The sequence below is a fragment of the Canis lupus genome, chromosome 20 (genome assembly GCF_048164855.1).
Source record: "Canis lupus baileyi chromosome 20, mCanLup2.hap1, whole genome shotgun sequence".
Lineage (NCBI taxonomy): Eukaryota > Metazoa > Chordata > Mammalia > Carnivora > Canidae > Canis > Canis lupus.
Genome location: NC_132857.1, coordinates 27686793 through 27703333, shown reverse-complemented (window position 1 = coordinate 27703333; position 16541 = coordinate 27686793). Strand labels below are relative to the sequence as shown.

The following is a 16541-nucleotide window of genomic DNA, read 5'->3' as shown; positions in this document are numbered from 1 at the left end:
AGAAAGAGAGAGGCAGAGACACAGGCAGAGGGAGAGGCAGGCTCCCTCTGGGGAGCCTGATGTGGGACTTGATCCCAGGACCCCAGGACCACGACCTGAGCCAAAGGCAGAGGCTCAACCCCTGAGCCACGCAGGTGCCCCTGTTTTTCTAGTTACAGAAAAATACATGCTTATGATACATTATTTTAGGATATATGGAAAGTGACACCCAAATGTGATCACCTTTAAAGTTTGCATTTGATCTATCTCCTTTTCATCTTTTTTTTAATGCCTCTTTTGCACAGTTGTGATTACATCATGTATGCAGTTTTGTTTCTTACTTTAACTAAAAACTAAACTAAAACTAAAAACTGGAAGATTGAGGTTTAACAGTGCTTGCAATTATCTCCAATTTTTTACCCAAAAGCTAGGAGTTGTTGACATGGTTAAGAGAGGGGAAGCTCTAGTTGATAGATGCTTGGCCTTGATAATTTGGAAGTCTTCAGCTATTCTTCCCCGTGTCAAGATTTGACCTAAAAGGAACACACTTTGGTTTTAAAACATACAAACTCAAAAAGTGTGATTATAGTTCTCCTTCACAGACTTCCCCCTTACCCTGATCTGGCTGAAATCTGAGGTAATCATCTGAATGGAAGTGATATATAATATGTGTAAAAGCCATATGGCCAGAAACTTCATCTACCTCTTTGGAATTACTTGCCTCATCTGGCTCATAGTATCACAACTGGCTAGACCTGAAGCATGCTTTCTGGATTCTGATATAAGCACACTTACTCTTTATTGAGTACTTGATATGTGCCAGACATCTTTCCACATTTGTCCATAAATTGATTAATGTAATCCTGTGGGGTCTCCATTTTACAGATGAGGAAACTCAGTCATAGAGAGGCTAAGTAGTGTAAATTTGTTTTATTTCTGTCTTTTTGAATACTTAGAATACTGTGTGCCAGGCACCAGACAAAATATCTTACATGTTAGTGATGGCAGTCAGCTAATCAGTATAAGAATCTGGGTTTAGACTGAGTCTACCCATAGACCCTGTGCTATTAACCTCAGAGCTACCCTCTGTAATGTCTCAGTGAGGTAGTCTGTATTTTTTTTTTTAAAGATTTTATTTATTTATTCATGAGAGACACAGGGAGAGAGAGGCAGAGACACAGGCAGAGGGAGAAGCAGGCTCCACGCAGGGAGCCCGATGCAGGACTCGATCCCGGGACTCCAGGATCACACCCTGGGCCAAAGGCAGGCGCTAAACCGCTGAGCCACCCAGGGATCCCGGTAGTCTGTATTTTAAAGAAACTGCTGTCTTTATGGCTGTTTAACAAATGACTTGTGGGGCATCTACATGTCTCAGTTTGTTAAGTGTCTGACTCTTGATTTTGGCTCAGGTAATGCTCTCATGGTCCTGAGATGGAGCCCTGTGTTGGTCTCTGTGCTGGGTGGGAAGCCTGTTGAAGAGTCTCTCTCTTCCTTTCCCTCGCCCTTTGTATCTCTCTCTCTTGCTTTCTCTGTTTCTCTCTCTCCCTTTGCCCTTTACCCTTACCCCTTTTCTCTCTCTTACCTTCTCCCTCTCCTTTTCTTCCTCTAAAACACTCAAAACAAAACAAAACAAAACAACCCAAATGACTTGGGATCTTCTTTTCTCCAGATTGTACGAACAGATCTGAAAGAGTTAAGAGATTTCAACTTGGATGGTGCTCCTTATGGCTATACTCCCTTCTGTGATAGCCGGAAAGAAATGGATGGCTACAGGTTCTGGAAATCAGGGTACTGGGCCAGTCATTTGGCTGGGCGAAAGTATCATATCAGGTATTGAAAAAGCTATATTCCTAAAGCTATTTGATTTTCTTTTCTTAAAAAATTTATTTTGCATATTAGAAATTGTGAGTAGGTAATAAATTAATATGGTTCAGAAATAAAAATTATAAAAAATATGTCATGAAAAAGAATCTTCCCAGTCCTGTCTTCTAGTCAGTTCCCACTTCTATAACAGATAACCTCTTCTATTAATTTATATATATCCTCCCAGAACTTAGTTCTTACATAAACAACTAGACTTCTTTTTTACACAAAATAATACCATCATATTTACAGTTTTGTGCCTTGTTTTATTTAATATCTCTATTAAATCTTATGTCAGTGAGTTGAGAGAGACCTTCCTTTACATCTACATATTATTCCAGTAGATAGATGTTTTTTTATGATCTTTTGCTGTGACATATGTTGTTGCAGTGAATAATTAGGTACATCACTTAGTATATTTCAGACATATCTGTAGGACAGAATCCTAGAAGTAGAACTGCTAGAACGGACTGTGTAATGTTACATTATCTGCTCTGGGCTGGATGTGGTTTGGAAGATCTGGAAGGTCAGGGGATGTGTAGGTAGTAGCATTTACAGAGATATTTATCTCTGAGGTTTGGTGATTTATCCTTAGTTATGTTCTTGGTCCAGAAGATCCATAACACTGTGGGGATTTTTTCCTGCAACATTTAAGACATCAGGGTATCTTTGATGATTAGCTTTTATTACTTTATTTGCTGACATTTCATAGAAGTTGTCTTTTGTCAGAGATTTAAGGCAGCTAAGTAAGGAAGATAGTTGAATAAGGAGGAGTGACAAAGTGAGCTTGTGATGGCAGAATATGGATTTTGCAATAATTTCCTGAGCATCTTTGAAGAGGCACGTACTGACCCTGAGCTGTACCATGAGGCCATAGTTCACTTTTCAAAGAGAGGCCAGGATGTTTACCTGGTGACTGTTATTTAGTGAGGTTACTTTTGGTGCCACAATCCATGGTTATAACAAGTAGTTCTTCTCTATCCAGTGCACTGTATGTCGTGGATCTGAAGAAGTTTAGGAAAATAGCTGCTGGTGACAGACTCAGGGGACAGTACCAAGGTCTGAGTCAGGATCCTAACAGCCTCTCAAATCTTGATCAAGTAAGTGGCTATTTTTTTGGTTAACACTTTCAGTGATGGGTATGCAGTATTGTGTCAGGAATTATTTTCCTCTCTGTTCTCTCCTCTGTTAGGACAGTGTTTTGTTTCTTCGTGGAAAGGAATTGTGCAGTGTGTGCGTGTGTGACATTTTTATCTCTCCTGAAAAATGTCATAGTCATAGATGTCATAGATGTTGGTTTGGAAGGGAGATAGAAGGATGATGCAGCCTCTTCAAACCATTACCATATTTTTAAATTTTGTACCCACGGTAATCTGATAAATTTGTTTCTCTGCCTGCTAGGAGCAATTTGTTTCTCTTTAGGAGCTATTTAGCAAGGATTCACTGTATCTAGTCTCACAATTTCAATTTCCCTTTTTTCTATGTCAAAAACCATGGGTTTTCTTAAGTTTAGCCAAATCAGTGTATTAGCTAAATATTTTTCAGAAGTGAGTTTATAGTTTGTTTTAGATACCTAGTTTCACATATTTTGTTTTGCATAAGTCTGCTTTAAACATGTTAAAGCCTTTATTGTGATATATAGCATCTATGAAAGAAAGCATACAAAACAAAAATATACCAATATGTACATATTCACATGCATTAATTTCTTTGTGGAAATGCCTATATGCCACCATCCAGTTCAAGAAATAGAACATTGCAAAACAAGAAAAAAAAAAAGAAAAAAGAAAAGAAAATAGAACATTGCTAGCATCCCAGCAGCCACCCTTCTTCTCTAACAAAGGTGTCCAGCATCCTGACTTTTGTGGTAATCACCTCAATGCTTTATTTCTAAATTACTGCTTTAACATGTATCCTTAAATACTATAGATTGGTTTTGAATGGTTTTTTCCTCCCTACCTCAGTATCTTAAAATATGTACTCTTCTGAGCTAATTTCTTTTGTTCAACATTATGTCTGTACAATCCATCCATTTTGTTGTGTGTAGTGGTACATTGCTTTGTTTATCCAACATTTGGGTTGTTTTCCATTTTTTGTCTTCCATGGATAATGCTGCTGTGATCATTCATGCAACTGTCTTGATGCACATGTACATTTCAGTTGTGTGTACAGCAACACATGGAATTACCAAGTCATCAGATTAGTGTATTTTTCTTTATTAGATGATCCTAAACAGTTTTCCAGAGTAGTTGTAATTTATGCTCCCACTAGCCATGTAAGAATTCCTATTGCTCATGTTTTGACCAGTATTTATTGTCAGTCTGTTAATTTGGTATATGTGAATCATTATCCTATGTGACTTTCATTTGGAGAGTTTTTTATGTTTATATTTAATATAATCATTAGTGAAGTAGAATTTACATCTGCCATTTAAATTTCCTTGTTACCTTTGCTATGTATTTTTGAGTTATTTTCTCAGTGGTTGTCTTGACTATCATTAACACCTTTAACTTATGACAGTTTTTAAAGATTTTATTTATTTATTCATGATAGACACAGAGAGAGAGAGAGAGAGAGAGAGAGACGCAGAGACACAGGCAGAGGGAGAAGCAGGCTACATGCAGGGAGCCCGATGCAGGACTTGATCCTGGGTCTCCAGGATCACACCCCAGGCTGAAGGCGGTGCTAAACCGCTGGGCCACCGGGGCTGTCCACTTATGATAATTTAGTTTGAGTTACTAACTACTTAATTTCAGTAGTATTCAAAAACTTTGTTCCTAAATAGCTGTGTTCCCTCCTCCCCATACTTTTATTATCATACAATTTGTATGTTTATACATCATATGCTCACCAACACAGATTTATAATTATTACTGTTTGGAATTGTTTTTAAACTGGGGGGGGGGAGGAACTCTTCATAAGAAGTACATTGATATTATCTTTTATATTTACCTACATACCTTTACTGCTGCTTTTTATTTTTTCACGTGGATTTGAACTACTGTCTAGTGCCCTTCCGTTTCAGCCAGAAGACTCCCTATAATCTGTCTGATAGGATAGCCCTGGAGCTACAAACTCTTGAAGAATGTATAATTTTCTCCTTCATTGTTTTTTGATGAATAATTTTGCTAGATATAAAATTCTTGCCTGACAGCTTTTTTTTCCTCCCTTCTCATGTTTTTCTTTGAATCTATTGTTCCACAAATTCTTGGCCTCCGTATTTTGTGATGAGAAGTTAGCATTAATCTTGAGAATCCCTTACCTGACAAGTCACTATCTCTAGTCTTTTCTTTTGATGGTTTAATTATGATATAGCTAGGTTGGATCTCTTTTGAATTTATCCTGCTTGAAATTCATTGAGCTTGTGTAGATTAAGATTTTTCACCAAATTGGGAACATTCTGTTTCTTTAAGTATTATTTCTACCTCTTTCTCTCTCCTCTTGGGACTGCCATTGTGTGTGTTCATGTATTTATTTGATGGTTTTCCACAGTTCTCTGAGGCTCTGTTTAGTTTTCTTCATTCTTCTCTCTGCTTCTGGATAATCTCAAGACTGAATAATCTCAATTGATTTATCTTCAGTTGACTGATTATTTTTTATGCTGCTCAAATCTGTGGTTAAACCCATCTAGCGAATTTTCATTTAAATTATTGTGTTTTTCAACAGTGTATTTCCTGTTTGGTTCTTTTGTATAATTTGTATCTCTTTATTATCTAATTTTTGAAACATCATTCTCATATTTTCCTTTAGTTCTATTAGACATGGTTTCTTTTGTCCTGTTTGAACATATTTAAGATACCTGATAAAGTCCTTGTGTTCTAAATCCAATGTCTAGGCCACCAAAAGTATAGTTTCTATTGATTGTTTTTTACCCCTGTATATGGGTTTTATATATTTGGTATTTTGTAAGTCTCTTCATTTTTGTTGAAAACCGAACATTTCAAGTAATATAGTGTGGCAGCTCTGGAAATCAGACTTTCCCCTTCCCCCAGAGTTTGTTGCTGCTTATTGTAGTAGTAGTTGTTTTTGGAGTTCTAAACCATTTCTGTGAAGACTGCATTTTTGGTTTGCTTGATTAGCTTAGTAGTCAGCTAAAATTGAACGGAGATTTCCTTAAGTGTTCAGAACCACTAAGATTTGCATTCTTTGCCATCAGTCTCTGGGTGTATGTTGGAACATGTGCTCAACAGTCTGCTTTTGTTTCTATTTGTTACTGGTGTCTAGAATTGCAGTTGATTTTTGTTCATTGTTGTATTCAGCTACCCTGCTAATCTTATATACTTTTGTCTTTTCTATATATATAAGTGTATCATCTACAGATAATGGCTGTTTTACTTTTTCTTTTCCAATCTTATGTTACAAAAACTTTTTTTTTTCTCGCTTTCACTATTTATTGGGACTTCTATAATGTTGAATAGAAATGTTGATAGTGGGCATTCTTGACTCAAAATGATGAAAGCATTCAGCATTTCACCACTAAGTATAATGTTTGTTGTAGATGTTTTATAGATACCCATTATTCACATTGAGGAAGTTCTTTTTAGTGTTGGTTTGCTACTTTAAAAAAAAAATCTTTTGTGTTAAATTTTGTTTTTGACATCTGCGATATGCTTTTCTCTTTTATTATAAATAGAGTTAATTTTATACCTAAATATAATTTCTGAATTATATAATCAAACTTGATCATGATTTATAATTTTTTATATAGCCCTGGATTCTGGGGGTAAGTATTTATTTAAGAATTTTGCATTTATGTTTTTATGTGACATTGGCTTATAATATCTCTATCAGATTTTGGTATTGAGACTTAATGAAATGAGTTGGATTTTGTTTTTGTTTTTGTTTTCATTTACCTGTAATTGGTTTGTATAAGGTTGGCCTTATTTCTTTCTTAAATGCTTGGTCGAATTCACTAGTGAAGCCTCTAATTTCTTTGTGTTTAAATTATGATTCCAGTTTCTTTAATAGTTATGGGACTGTTGACATTTTCTGTTATTTCTTTTATCACTGTTTTTGTTAAGTGGTTTCTAAATTTCCTTAACATATTGTCATGAAATTGCTTTTACTATCCTTTCATTTTAAAAAACAATATAATTTATATATAGTGAAATGCTCAGATTTTAAGTGCACTGTGTAATTAATTTTCTGATGATACACATCAGAAAATGTATATCCAGAGCCAGAATGCTTCCGTTACTCCAGTTATCATTTTAAAGTCCATAGCATCTATACTAGTGTCTTCTCTTTCTCTTTTAAAAATTCCTGACATTGTTTATTGTGCTTTTTTTTCCTTTATCACCTCGCCAAGAATTAAAGAAGCATCTTTTAATGTGTTCCATCCTATGTTTCTTTTCTATTTCACTGATTGTTCTTTATTGTTCTTACCTCTTTCTTTTATTTAATTTGATTTTTTTCCCTAATTTCTTGAGATAGGTGTTTAGTTCATAACTTTTAGTCTTTTCTAATATATACATTTGAAAGGATCAGATGCTACCTCAGCAAAACTTGGTTGCATTCCGCATGTTTTATAGGTAGTAGTTTCCTTGACATTTGGTCATTTTAGAATTGCTTACATGGTTACTCTGCATTCTTTCCTGCATTTCTGGGCTTTCATATAGGATCATTTTCCTTCTGCCTAAAGAATATCATTTTATTTTCCTTAATGTAAGTTTACTAGTAACAATTTTTTTCTTTTTCTTTTTGTCTGTTAGTGTCTATTGTACTTGCATTATTAGGTATAATTCATGTAACATAAAATTTCCCATTTTAATAATTTTTAACTATACAGTTTAGTGGCATTAAGTACATTCACACTGTTACAGCTAACCATCTCCAGAGCTTTTTATCATCTCATCCTGAAACTCTGTAAACATTAAAGAATAACTCTCCCTTCTTTCCTTCCCCCAGCCCCTGGCAACCTCTATTCTATTTTGTATCTGTATGAATTTGCCTATTCTAGATACTTTCAGAATCATACAGTATTTTTCCTTTTTGTGCCTAGCTTATTTGCTTATTTCACTTTGTATACTATTTTCAAGTTTGTCTTTTTTCTTTCTCTTTCTTTCTTTCTTTCTTTCTTTCTTTCTTTCTTTCTTTCTTTCTTTCATTTATGAATGAATGAATGAATGAATGAAAGACAGAGAGAGAGAGAGAGAGAGAGAGTCAGATACACAAGCAGAGGGAGAAGCAGGCTCTATGTCTATGCAGGAAGCCTGATGTGGGACTCCATCCCGGGACTCCGGGATCATGCCGTGAGCCGAAGGCAGATGCTCAACTGTTGAGTCACCCAGACGTCCCTATTTTCAAGTTTCATCCATGTCATAGCATCAGAATTTCCTTCTCGTTATGATGGAAGAATATTCCATTTTATATATTTTATATATATATATATATATATATATATATATATATATCCCATATTTTGTATATCTGTTCATCTGTTGATGGATATTTGGCTTATTTTCAGCTTTTTGCTATTGTGAATAATGCTTTTGTAAACATTGGCATACAAGTATATGTTTGAGTCCCTGCTTCAATTCTTTTTTGTATATACCCAGAAGTGGAATTTCTGGATCATATTGGTTGTTTGTTACAAGACCATGGAACACTGAGAACAAAGCTTCAAGGCATATAGTTGACTCAAAAACATGTGAGCTTCGTCCACTTGGGATCAAGCCCCAGGTGACAAGGTGGATTCAGAGCTTCCTTTATGCAAAACTGTGAAGTATAAAACCACGCTCTATGCTTAGTTAACTTTCAAGAGGCAGTAGTACCTTTTCTTAGAATTGTCCTCATGGAGGGAAGTCTAGGTGCAGGTTATTTGTGAATTTTAAGCTAAAATTTTTCAGGTGCTTATCATAGGTAGTTTGAGTCCTCTAAACTTTGTGGTTTTAAAAAACATCACAAATATTTTAGCTTCTCTAAGGTTTTTAGTAGACCCTTTCAGTTCTAAAAATTTGTGATTGGTATGTGATATGTAATGAGCAACTATCATCACTAATTTGCTATTCATTGATTTAAATTTCTCCCAGAACTTTAGATTGTTGTTTTATTTTCTTTTTTACCAAACAGGATTTGCCCAATAACATGATCCATCAGGTGCCAATTAAATCACTCCCTCAAGAATGGCTTTGGTGTGAAACGTGGTGTGATGATGCCTCTAAGAAAAGGGCAAAAACGATAGATTTGGTAAGCTCTCTGTGGTTCTTTTCTGCGTCCTAGTCCAATGTGATTTACAACTAGATCATTATTAACACACAGAGAGAGTCTTACTTAGTGTTCTCTGTGGTTGTACAGTTGGGGGACTGCAGCTTGTCTTACAGTAACATACATAGATTTCTGCTGCTTGCAGCAGGCAGCCAAGTCCTCTAGTGTCTGATGGGGCTGTTTTCACTAAAATCAGCAAAGTTACTACTTTTCTTATGGATTATCTCTGTGCCTTGTGATTTTACTACAAGAATTTTCTTTTCCTGCTTTCCTGTCACTTCCCACAACTTTGTAGAAGCTTTATGTGACCATGTTGCTTCTGCTCATCTGTCATTTGATTCCTCAGTGTTATTCTTTTTTGTTCAGTTGGGATTTATAACCCAGGAACAGACATACCTTTGAATTCTGGATAATGTGCCCTGTCTTTACCTTGGTTGAAGTATACGATTTGGTTTTTCACAGTGTAATAATCCAATGACCAAAGAGCCCAAGCTGGAAGCAGCTGTTCGAATTGTCCCAGAGTGGCAGGACTACGACCAGGAGATCAAGCAGCTACAGACCCGTTTCCAGAGGGAGAAAGAGACAGGAGTGCTGGACAAGGAGAAGACAACACAAGAGTCACGCTGGGAAGGTAGGTCCAACCTTCAGCCCTAGAGAAGTACTTATTTACGTTCCTGATTTGTGTTTATTGCAAAAACAGAATAATGAATAAAAGGAATCTCAGCACTTCTGTCCTGACGTCAACCAGTATATATTTTTATTTTCCTTTTTTCAATTGGCCTTCTAAATGGTATGTATTACCATTGTAATACATCGATTGTATTAATACAATCACTGTCCTCTTTTCTTTGCCTATTTATTTATTTATTTATTTATTTATTTATGTTTTTGAGAAAAGGTGCTTTTTTTGACTTGGTTTTGTTTTAAAAGATTTTATTTATTTATGAAAGATACAGAGAGAGAGAGGCAGAGACATACGCAGAGGCAGAAGCAGGCTCCCCATGGAGAACCTGTTGTGGAACTCAATCCTGGGGCCCAGGATCACACCCTGAGCCAAAGGCAGATGCACAACCACTGAGCCACCCGGGCATCTCAAGAAAAGGTGCTTTAATTGAGATTATTGTTAGGTAGGCCTATGAGTTTTGTGATACATAAGACAAGCAGGGAGTCTTCTGGTGTGTTGTTGGCCTGTTTAGGCATAAGGTTCTAGGTCCTTCCCTCTATCTGACAAGCCCAGTGTTATTTTGGGGATCTCTTGTCATATTCCTTGGCTTTTTATTAAATCTCTCCAGGCACTAGTAAATACATTTAGGATCAAGACAAAGTACATATTGATGTGAAAAAAAATATTATTTCAAAGAAGCATATTAGGGTGGAGGATAGAGTGTTTTTATTTAATTTAGGCTAAGAATAGGGGGACTAAATGTTCATGTAATATTTTCCCTATGCTATATACATCTCAAATGGTATGCAGTTGACAAAAATCATTAGAATACAAAAGTGACCTTTTGTAAACTATTAATAAGCTGAGATCTGGATTTTAAACATTTATTCAGCTCAAAACTAATTCTAAAAGAGCAATTACAGAACATGGATCTTGAGTGATTCACCCAACCATCCTGAAGACTGTACCATGATGTTAAGTATCACGGCCGAGAGGCTGGATATTCAGCATAAAAATAATTAAAATTCAATAGTGAAACCTAAAGGATTTCTGTCGATGCATAGATAAAGAATGTAGACAAACTGTTCAAATAAGAGAAGAACACAGTAAGTGAAGTTGAAGAAACAGTAATCACATTAAAGGAATCTGTCATTAAAATATATACTCCATTGAAAAAATATGTATATTGTTTCTGATAATGCCCTTTGTTGCGGAGATGGTGAAGAAACTCCTCTGGGTCTACCTTGCTGGAGCTTTGTATATTAGAACAGCCCTTATTAAAAAGCAATAATAAGGTACCTGGGTGGCTCAGTTGGTGAAGTGTCTGACTCTTGATTTTGGCTCAGGGTTGTGAGATCGAGCCCAGTGTCAGGCTCTGTGCTGGGTATGGAGTCTGCTTAAGATTCTCTCCCTCTCTCTCTGTGAGCTCCCCTCTTGCCCTCTATTAAAAAAAGGAGGGAGATAATAAATTGGCTGTCAGAAACCATTAACATGTTTATTCCCTTGATAGTTCCTTTCTTGAGAATTTACCTTAAAGAAATAAGTCCACACAAGAAAAAAGTCATATACATGGAGAAATATATTATTTATAAACCAAAAGCATTAAAAACAGTTTAAACATCCAAGAGCTGCACTTTATAAAGTATATGAGCTGCACTTTTACTTAGGAAAATGTTTACATGTTAAGTGAAGAAAGAAGAATCCTGACTAAAAATATGCGCGTTTTTACCAGAAGTAAATATTGTATTTGTGAAAACAGTTCTGCTGGAGTAGGAGTATGCAGGTAGTGTCAGTGTTTTTAAAAACAAAAAGATCAAAAAAAAAAAAAAAAGATCTTTATTTCTTTTTCAAAATATAATACACCAAACCAGAGCTCCTAAAAATTTTAAAAGAGAGATAAAATGGAGGTGGGGCTGTAATTAATAGGTTATAATACCAGAAAAGAAATCCAGTCTGTATTTTTGTAACTTAAAGATTGAACCATTTTATTTTCAATTGTCCTCTTTTTCCATAGGACCTCAGAAACGAGAAGAGTTATGATCTTCATTCACAAGCGGATAGGAAATTACACCATTTGAAAAACACTTTTTATATTAAATGCTAGTTTTTTTCTGATCTGTCTCTACAACTGCTGATAAACTGGCTGGGCAGGTGTGCCACACCTTTTGATTCTGACCATTTGATTTTGACTTCTGCATACCAGTGGGCTCTGGATTTTTAGAGTTAAACCTCTATTGGATTTGTACCTCATAGGAAGACAAGTGACTGATCTTTTGAGACTCTGTAAAGAGCAGTCTTCTGACCAGAAGGGAAAATGGCAAAGGCAACTGGAAGAAAATGAGTCCTGTGGTGACCACACCCAAGAGCACACACATGCTGCACCACCACAGGAAGCCAACCAGCCAGAGCAGCCATGTTCTTCCTTACCTCAGTTTACTGGCAGTGGAGCTCAGTCTGCAGCCTGCACTGTGGTGGCAGAAGCTTCTGTGTGGCAGAAGCTTTGTGCAAGGTCCACACACCTTGAGGTTTATGCCAGTGTGCTCCTGTGTCCTTTTGTTCTCTTCTCCAGCATTAAGTTCATTGTCTAATTGAAACCCAACCAACAATCATGTGTCTTTGGAGTTGGCTCGGGACAGATTAATTTGGGGACAGGATGGGGTGGGTTGGGGTGAGGGTGGGGAACATAGCAGAAGTAGGAAGACTCTGGGGTGTCTGAGGGGAAATGAGGAAAACAGAAATTGACTATTCTCTTTTATAAACCATCAGTACCATGTGACTAATTTGAAATGAAAACATGATTCTTAATCCCCACCCAACCCCAGTAAACTTTTTAGATAATTGTTTTGTAAACAATTTTTGTATTTGTGAAGGTCTGCTTTTTCTTCCCACTTTCTAAAAAAAAAAAAAGAAAAAAAAGTCTGTTATGGATTTCCTTACTGGATACAGCCATAGCGAGCCCCTCTGGTGATCCATCTCGCAGGGCTCGGGGCTCCCTCAGAAAGGTCATTGCATCATTCATCCCTCTGCTTCCTGGGGAAGGGATTGTCTCTTTCAGACCCAGGCAAAGCTGGCTTGACTTCTCTGTGAGGAAATCCCAGAGCTGAGAACAGGAGAGATGTTGAACAGGAGAGATGTTAATTTGTTTCTCTACACTGTTCTATATTCCTTTTAGTTGAGCCTGTGGGTTGCCTTTGGTTTGCTGAAATTGCCGGTATGCCACCTCTTCTGATTGCACAAAATCACACCTTGAAGGTGTGTTGGCCCTTTAGTCCCTGCCTTTAGTGTCTTTGCTTTAGCAACCCAGAACAGTCCTTCTGGAGAAGCCTCTCCTGGTAAGTAGACAGTGTGGGGAGGCACCCACAAGAGAGTCTTCTGGTGTGGTGTTGGGCTGCATGGGTGTGAGGCTCTGGGTTCCTTCCCTCCATCTGCCCAGGCTGCAGAGTACAGCAAGCAGCAAGAGTACTCCCATGGGACTGCACTTTCTTCCAGGGCAAACTGGTGTTGTCTCCAATATTTTGCCTGCTTTTTAAAAATATGAGGAGGGGCTGCAAATGGATAGGAGAATCCTCACTCTTCTAAGCCAGGGAACATTGATTTGCAGTCTTTTTTTAAAAATCAAGTCTTGTGACAACTACCAAGGAATTTTTTCCATATACACATAAGCAAAAGTTAGCTTAGGAGTCTCTCAGCCTGAAGGAGCTTTTCAGTTTGCTTTTATAATTACATTAAAAATTGGGACGAGGGGAGCTCAAAAGATTTTTCTGTAAATTGATCCAAGACTGAAAGATACCTCAGAATCATTGCTGTTGACAAAGGCTGTAGCTTGAGTTCCCCCTGCCCTGCTGCTCACCTGGTCAGAATAGCTAAAGGGATAGAATCAGAGCAAAAAATATTTGTTCAGCTTCGTCTTCAATTTAATTAAGCCTTCAGAGAGGCTTCTGCTCCCGCAGCTTTAGTCTATAATCGTGAACAGAGTTGTGCATTTTCTGAGTTTATTTTCTGGGAGACTGAGCAGGAAATACTAGTCACTGGAGTATGCTTTTTAAATGGTGGTTCCCATGGGACATGGACATTTCTTCATGTCTTTCCACCAGGTCTCGTGTGCATATTCCATGTGAGGAAAGTACAGTGTGAAATCTGTTGTCTGTAGTATGTGTGTCCTCACTGCCCTTATTCATCACCACCCTAAACGGAAGTTTTACCAGTAGCTGAATCTATATATGTAAGATCCAGCTTACTTCTGAAATAGTCGAGGGCCTGCCTTCCTTCTCTTGGTTCATGTGTCATCAGCATCTTTCAGGATGAACCTCTGATGCCCTAGAAAGTGATAATACCACTAAAATTTGGTCTTGGTCAGCTTTGTCTATTGTCTTTACTGTGTGAAAACAAATTGTGACTGAAAAGATTTTTTTTTCAAGAGGCAAGAGCGGATGGCAATGAAACACACAAGCTTCTGGAAACTTCACAGTGCATTATTTTTAACCATCATTTATTTATATGTAATGGAATTTTTTCTCTTATCATGCCATAATGGGAAATTTTCTTTCTGAATCAGTGCCAGAGTGCTGTAAAATAATGTTACATGTCAGAGTGACACGCAGCAGTGTGTTTTTATGTTCTATGAGTAGTGGTATTTGATTGAGATCAAACCCATGCACACAGCCTGCTGCTGGAGCTGTGGGGGCATGCCTATGTTTATTTTAAAATTGTACTCAATCCTTACACATTGAGAATGATGACACATTAGTTTTCCCTAAGGCCGATAAAGTGTAGAATCTCAAAATGTGGCATTTCAAATGGAAACGTACAGATGTTTGCCTACCTACTACATGCATATGCCTCATGATACGCCTGTGTGTTGTATGAACTCAGCTCGTGGGAGAGCAAAGATTATCAAATCATTTCCAGGAATAGAGCTTAATGAACTCTCCTTTCCTCAAGTCCTCATATAATGGACTGTGTTGAGGCTTCACTTGAATGAAAAGCTTTTGTCTGGTTGCAGGGACTCAGTCCTCGGATAAAGAGTTGAAAGCTAGAGGTGGCATTACAGTTTTCAGAAGAGACTGGCCCAGGTAATAGGAAGGGAATCCATTTCCTTTAGCTGGGAGTTACACTTGAAGGATGCCATAATTTGGAACAAGTCAGACACCACCCTCCTAGCAATGAGTAAAATGATTCCCCTTACCCACATTTCCCCTAGGAGTAAATGTAGGTACTTAAGAGCAGTCCTTTTCTAAAATTGCCATGAATGATTGAAAGAAATAATTCAACTCAAGAGTTATAAGGAAATTTCTAGTGCATTTTTCTGAATATAGTGTTAGTGCTATGGCATCAGATTTCATGGAAATGGAAATGTTTAGGTAAAGTCACCTAATGGAAACTGTTTGTTGGCAACAACAAATGGAAGGTGCATTGTGTGCAAATTTATTTAAATATCGATTCCATTGTGTAATTTTAATAATTTTTAAATATTTGATTTTATGGAAATACTTTTGTGGGATGATAAGAGTTAAATATAGCTATCATGTCTAGTTTGGTGGGATAACATTTTTTACCTAAATTCATGTTTTCCCTGCCTTGATGTAGTGGTGGAAGGTCTCAATCATGACTTTGGTAATTAATTACCTGATTGAACTCGAGCTAATGAGACTTTGTTAGCTCAGGTTGTAATCGATATTTCAAACTATCTGGAGGATACCAGTTTTCTCTTTCATTTGGTATTTGATCTCTTGGTCTAATAACAGAAACAACACTTCCAGGTAACAGTGTGTCAGGGCATGGAGTAGTGGATCTCTCCTTTCAGGGTGCCATTGGGTGCTGACAAGTTTATAAGAAGAAACTAAAAATCAGCTTCATGCAGCTGCATGCTCCCCAAAAGTAGTGCATTTAGGTTGTTTTTTATTGTTGTTTGTTTTTTGTTTTTTAGTGCATTAAGTTTAAACTCACTGATAATGATTTTGCAAGCAAGAGGCTATCTCCTGAGTCTTAAATTACCTAGCAACGCAGAGGGCAAATGTGGAGATTTAAGAGGAAACAAGTTAGGGTATGAGTTAAGGCCTTTACCCATCTGTAACTTATGCATTGCCTTACTTGTCACCATTTAGATTTCCAGAGAAGTGGCATAATTCCTCTTCAAAATAAAAGTAGAAAAATCTAAGGTTAACAATCTGAGAGAAAGATGATCAAGTACCATTTTATCCTTGGTAATAACAAGGTAAACAGAAAAATGAAAAATGTTAGAATTTTTAAAGAACAGTATGTATTAGAAAACCTTCTTTATAACTGTTTTGTTTTACTGTAATCTATTCCATCAAATGCAACATTGGTCCAGGTGCTGCCCCTTGCTTGGGAAGAAGCGCTGAGGCTCTAAATGTCTGCAGAGCCCTCTGCACCTGAAGTGAACTGAGAATGAATTTCCTGGTACTGTAATGAAAATAAGGTCTGCTCAACACAATAAACTTTTCCTTGTCTTCTTCAAAACGTTCTGGTCAGTCATTCAGCTATTATGTTTAGGAAGAACTGAATTATCAGAATTTAAGGTTCCAACCTTTCATCTGACAGAAGAAGCAGGGCTGGACAGGAAGGAGACCTTTATCGGAATGTCTCCTCTGGTGTTGGAGCTAGGTGTACTTGTTTCCAATTCTCTGAATTCTCACAGTAGCATCCGTACCTCTTCAAGGTCACTAGCCTTGGGGAACTGCCGTAGGTGGGATCTTGTAGGCAAGTTGCCCTGGGAAGGCTAACCATAACGAGAAGGCATAGTTTGAACATTTTGCACACTCTCTGAACTACTCTGGGGCTAGACTTAAAGATCTGGTTCCTGACACTC

At 37.2% G+C, this 16541-nt stretch overlaps 1 protein-coding gene across 6 annotated transcripts in view; it reads left to right on the top strand.

The window, feature by feature from the left end:
- UGGT1 (UDP-glucose glycoprotein glucosyltransferase 1) overlaps positions 1 to 16192 on the top strand; it is a 123096-nt gene extending 106904 nt beyond the window's left edge. For 5 of the 6 annotated variants that reach the window (XM_072788689.1, XM_072788688.1, XM_072788690.1 and 2 more), the window contains 5 exons: positions 1649 to 1809; positions 2828 to 2942; positions 8914 to 9030; positions 9511 to 9679; positions 11727 to 16192. In XM_072788689.1, the coding sequence (XP_072644790.1) occupies positions 1649 to 1809; positions 2828 to 2942; positions 8914 to 9030; positions 9511 to 9679; positions 11727 to 11752 (588 nt within the window). In that variant the 3' untranslated portion in view covers positions 11753 to 16192. The remainder of the gene's footprint in view (positions 1 to 1648; positions 1810 to 2827; positions 2943 to 8913; positions 9031 to 9510; positions 9680 to 11726) is intronic. The other variant, XR_012013038.1, reaches the window with a different exon arrangement.
- The last annotated feature ends 349 nt before the right edge of the window (positions 16193 to 16541 follow it).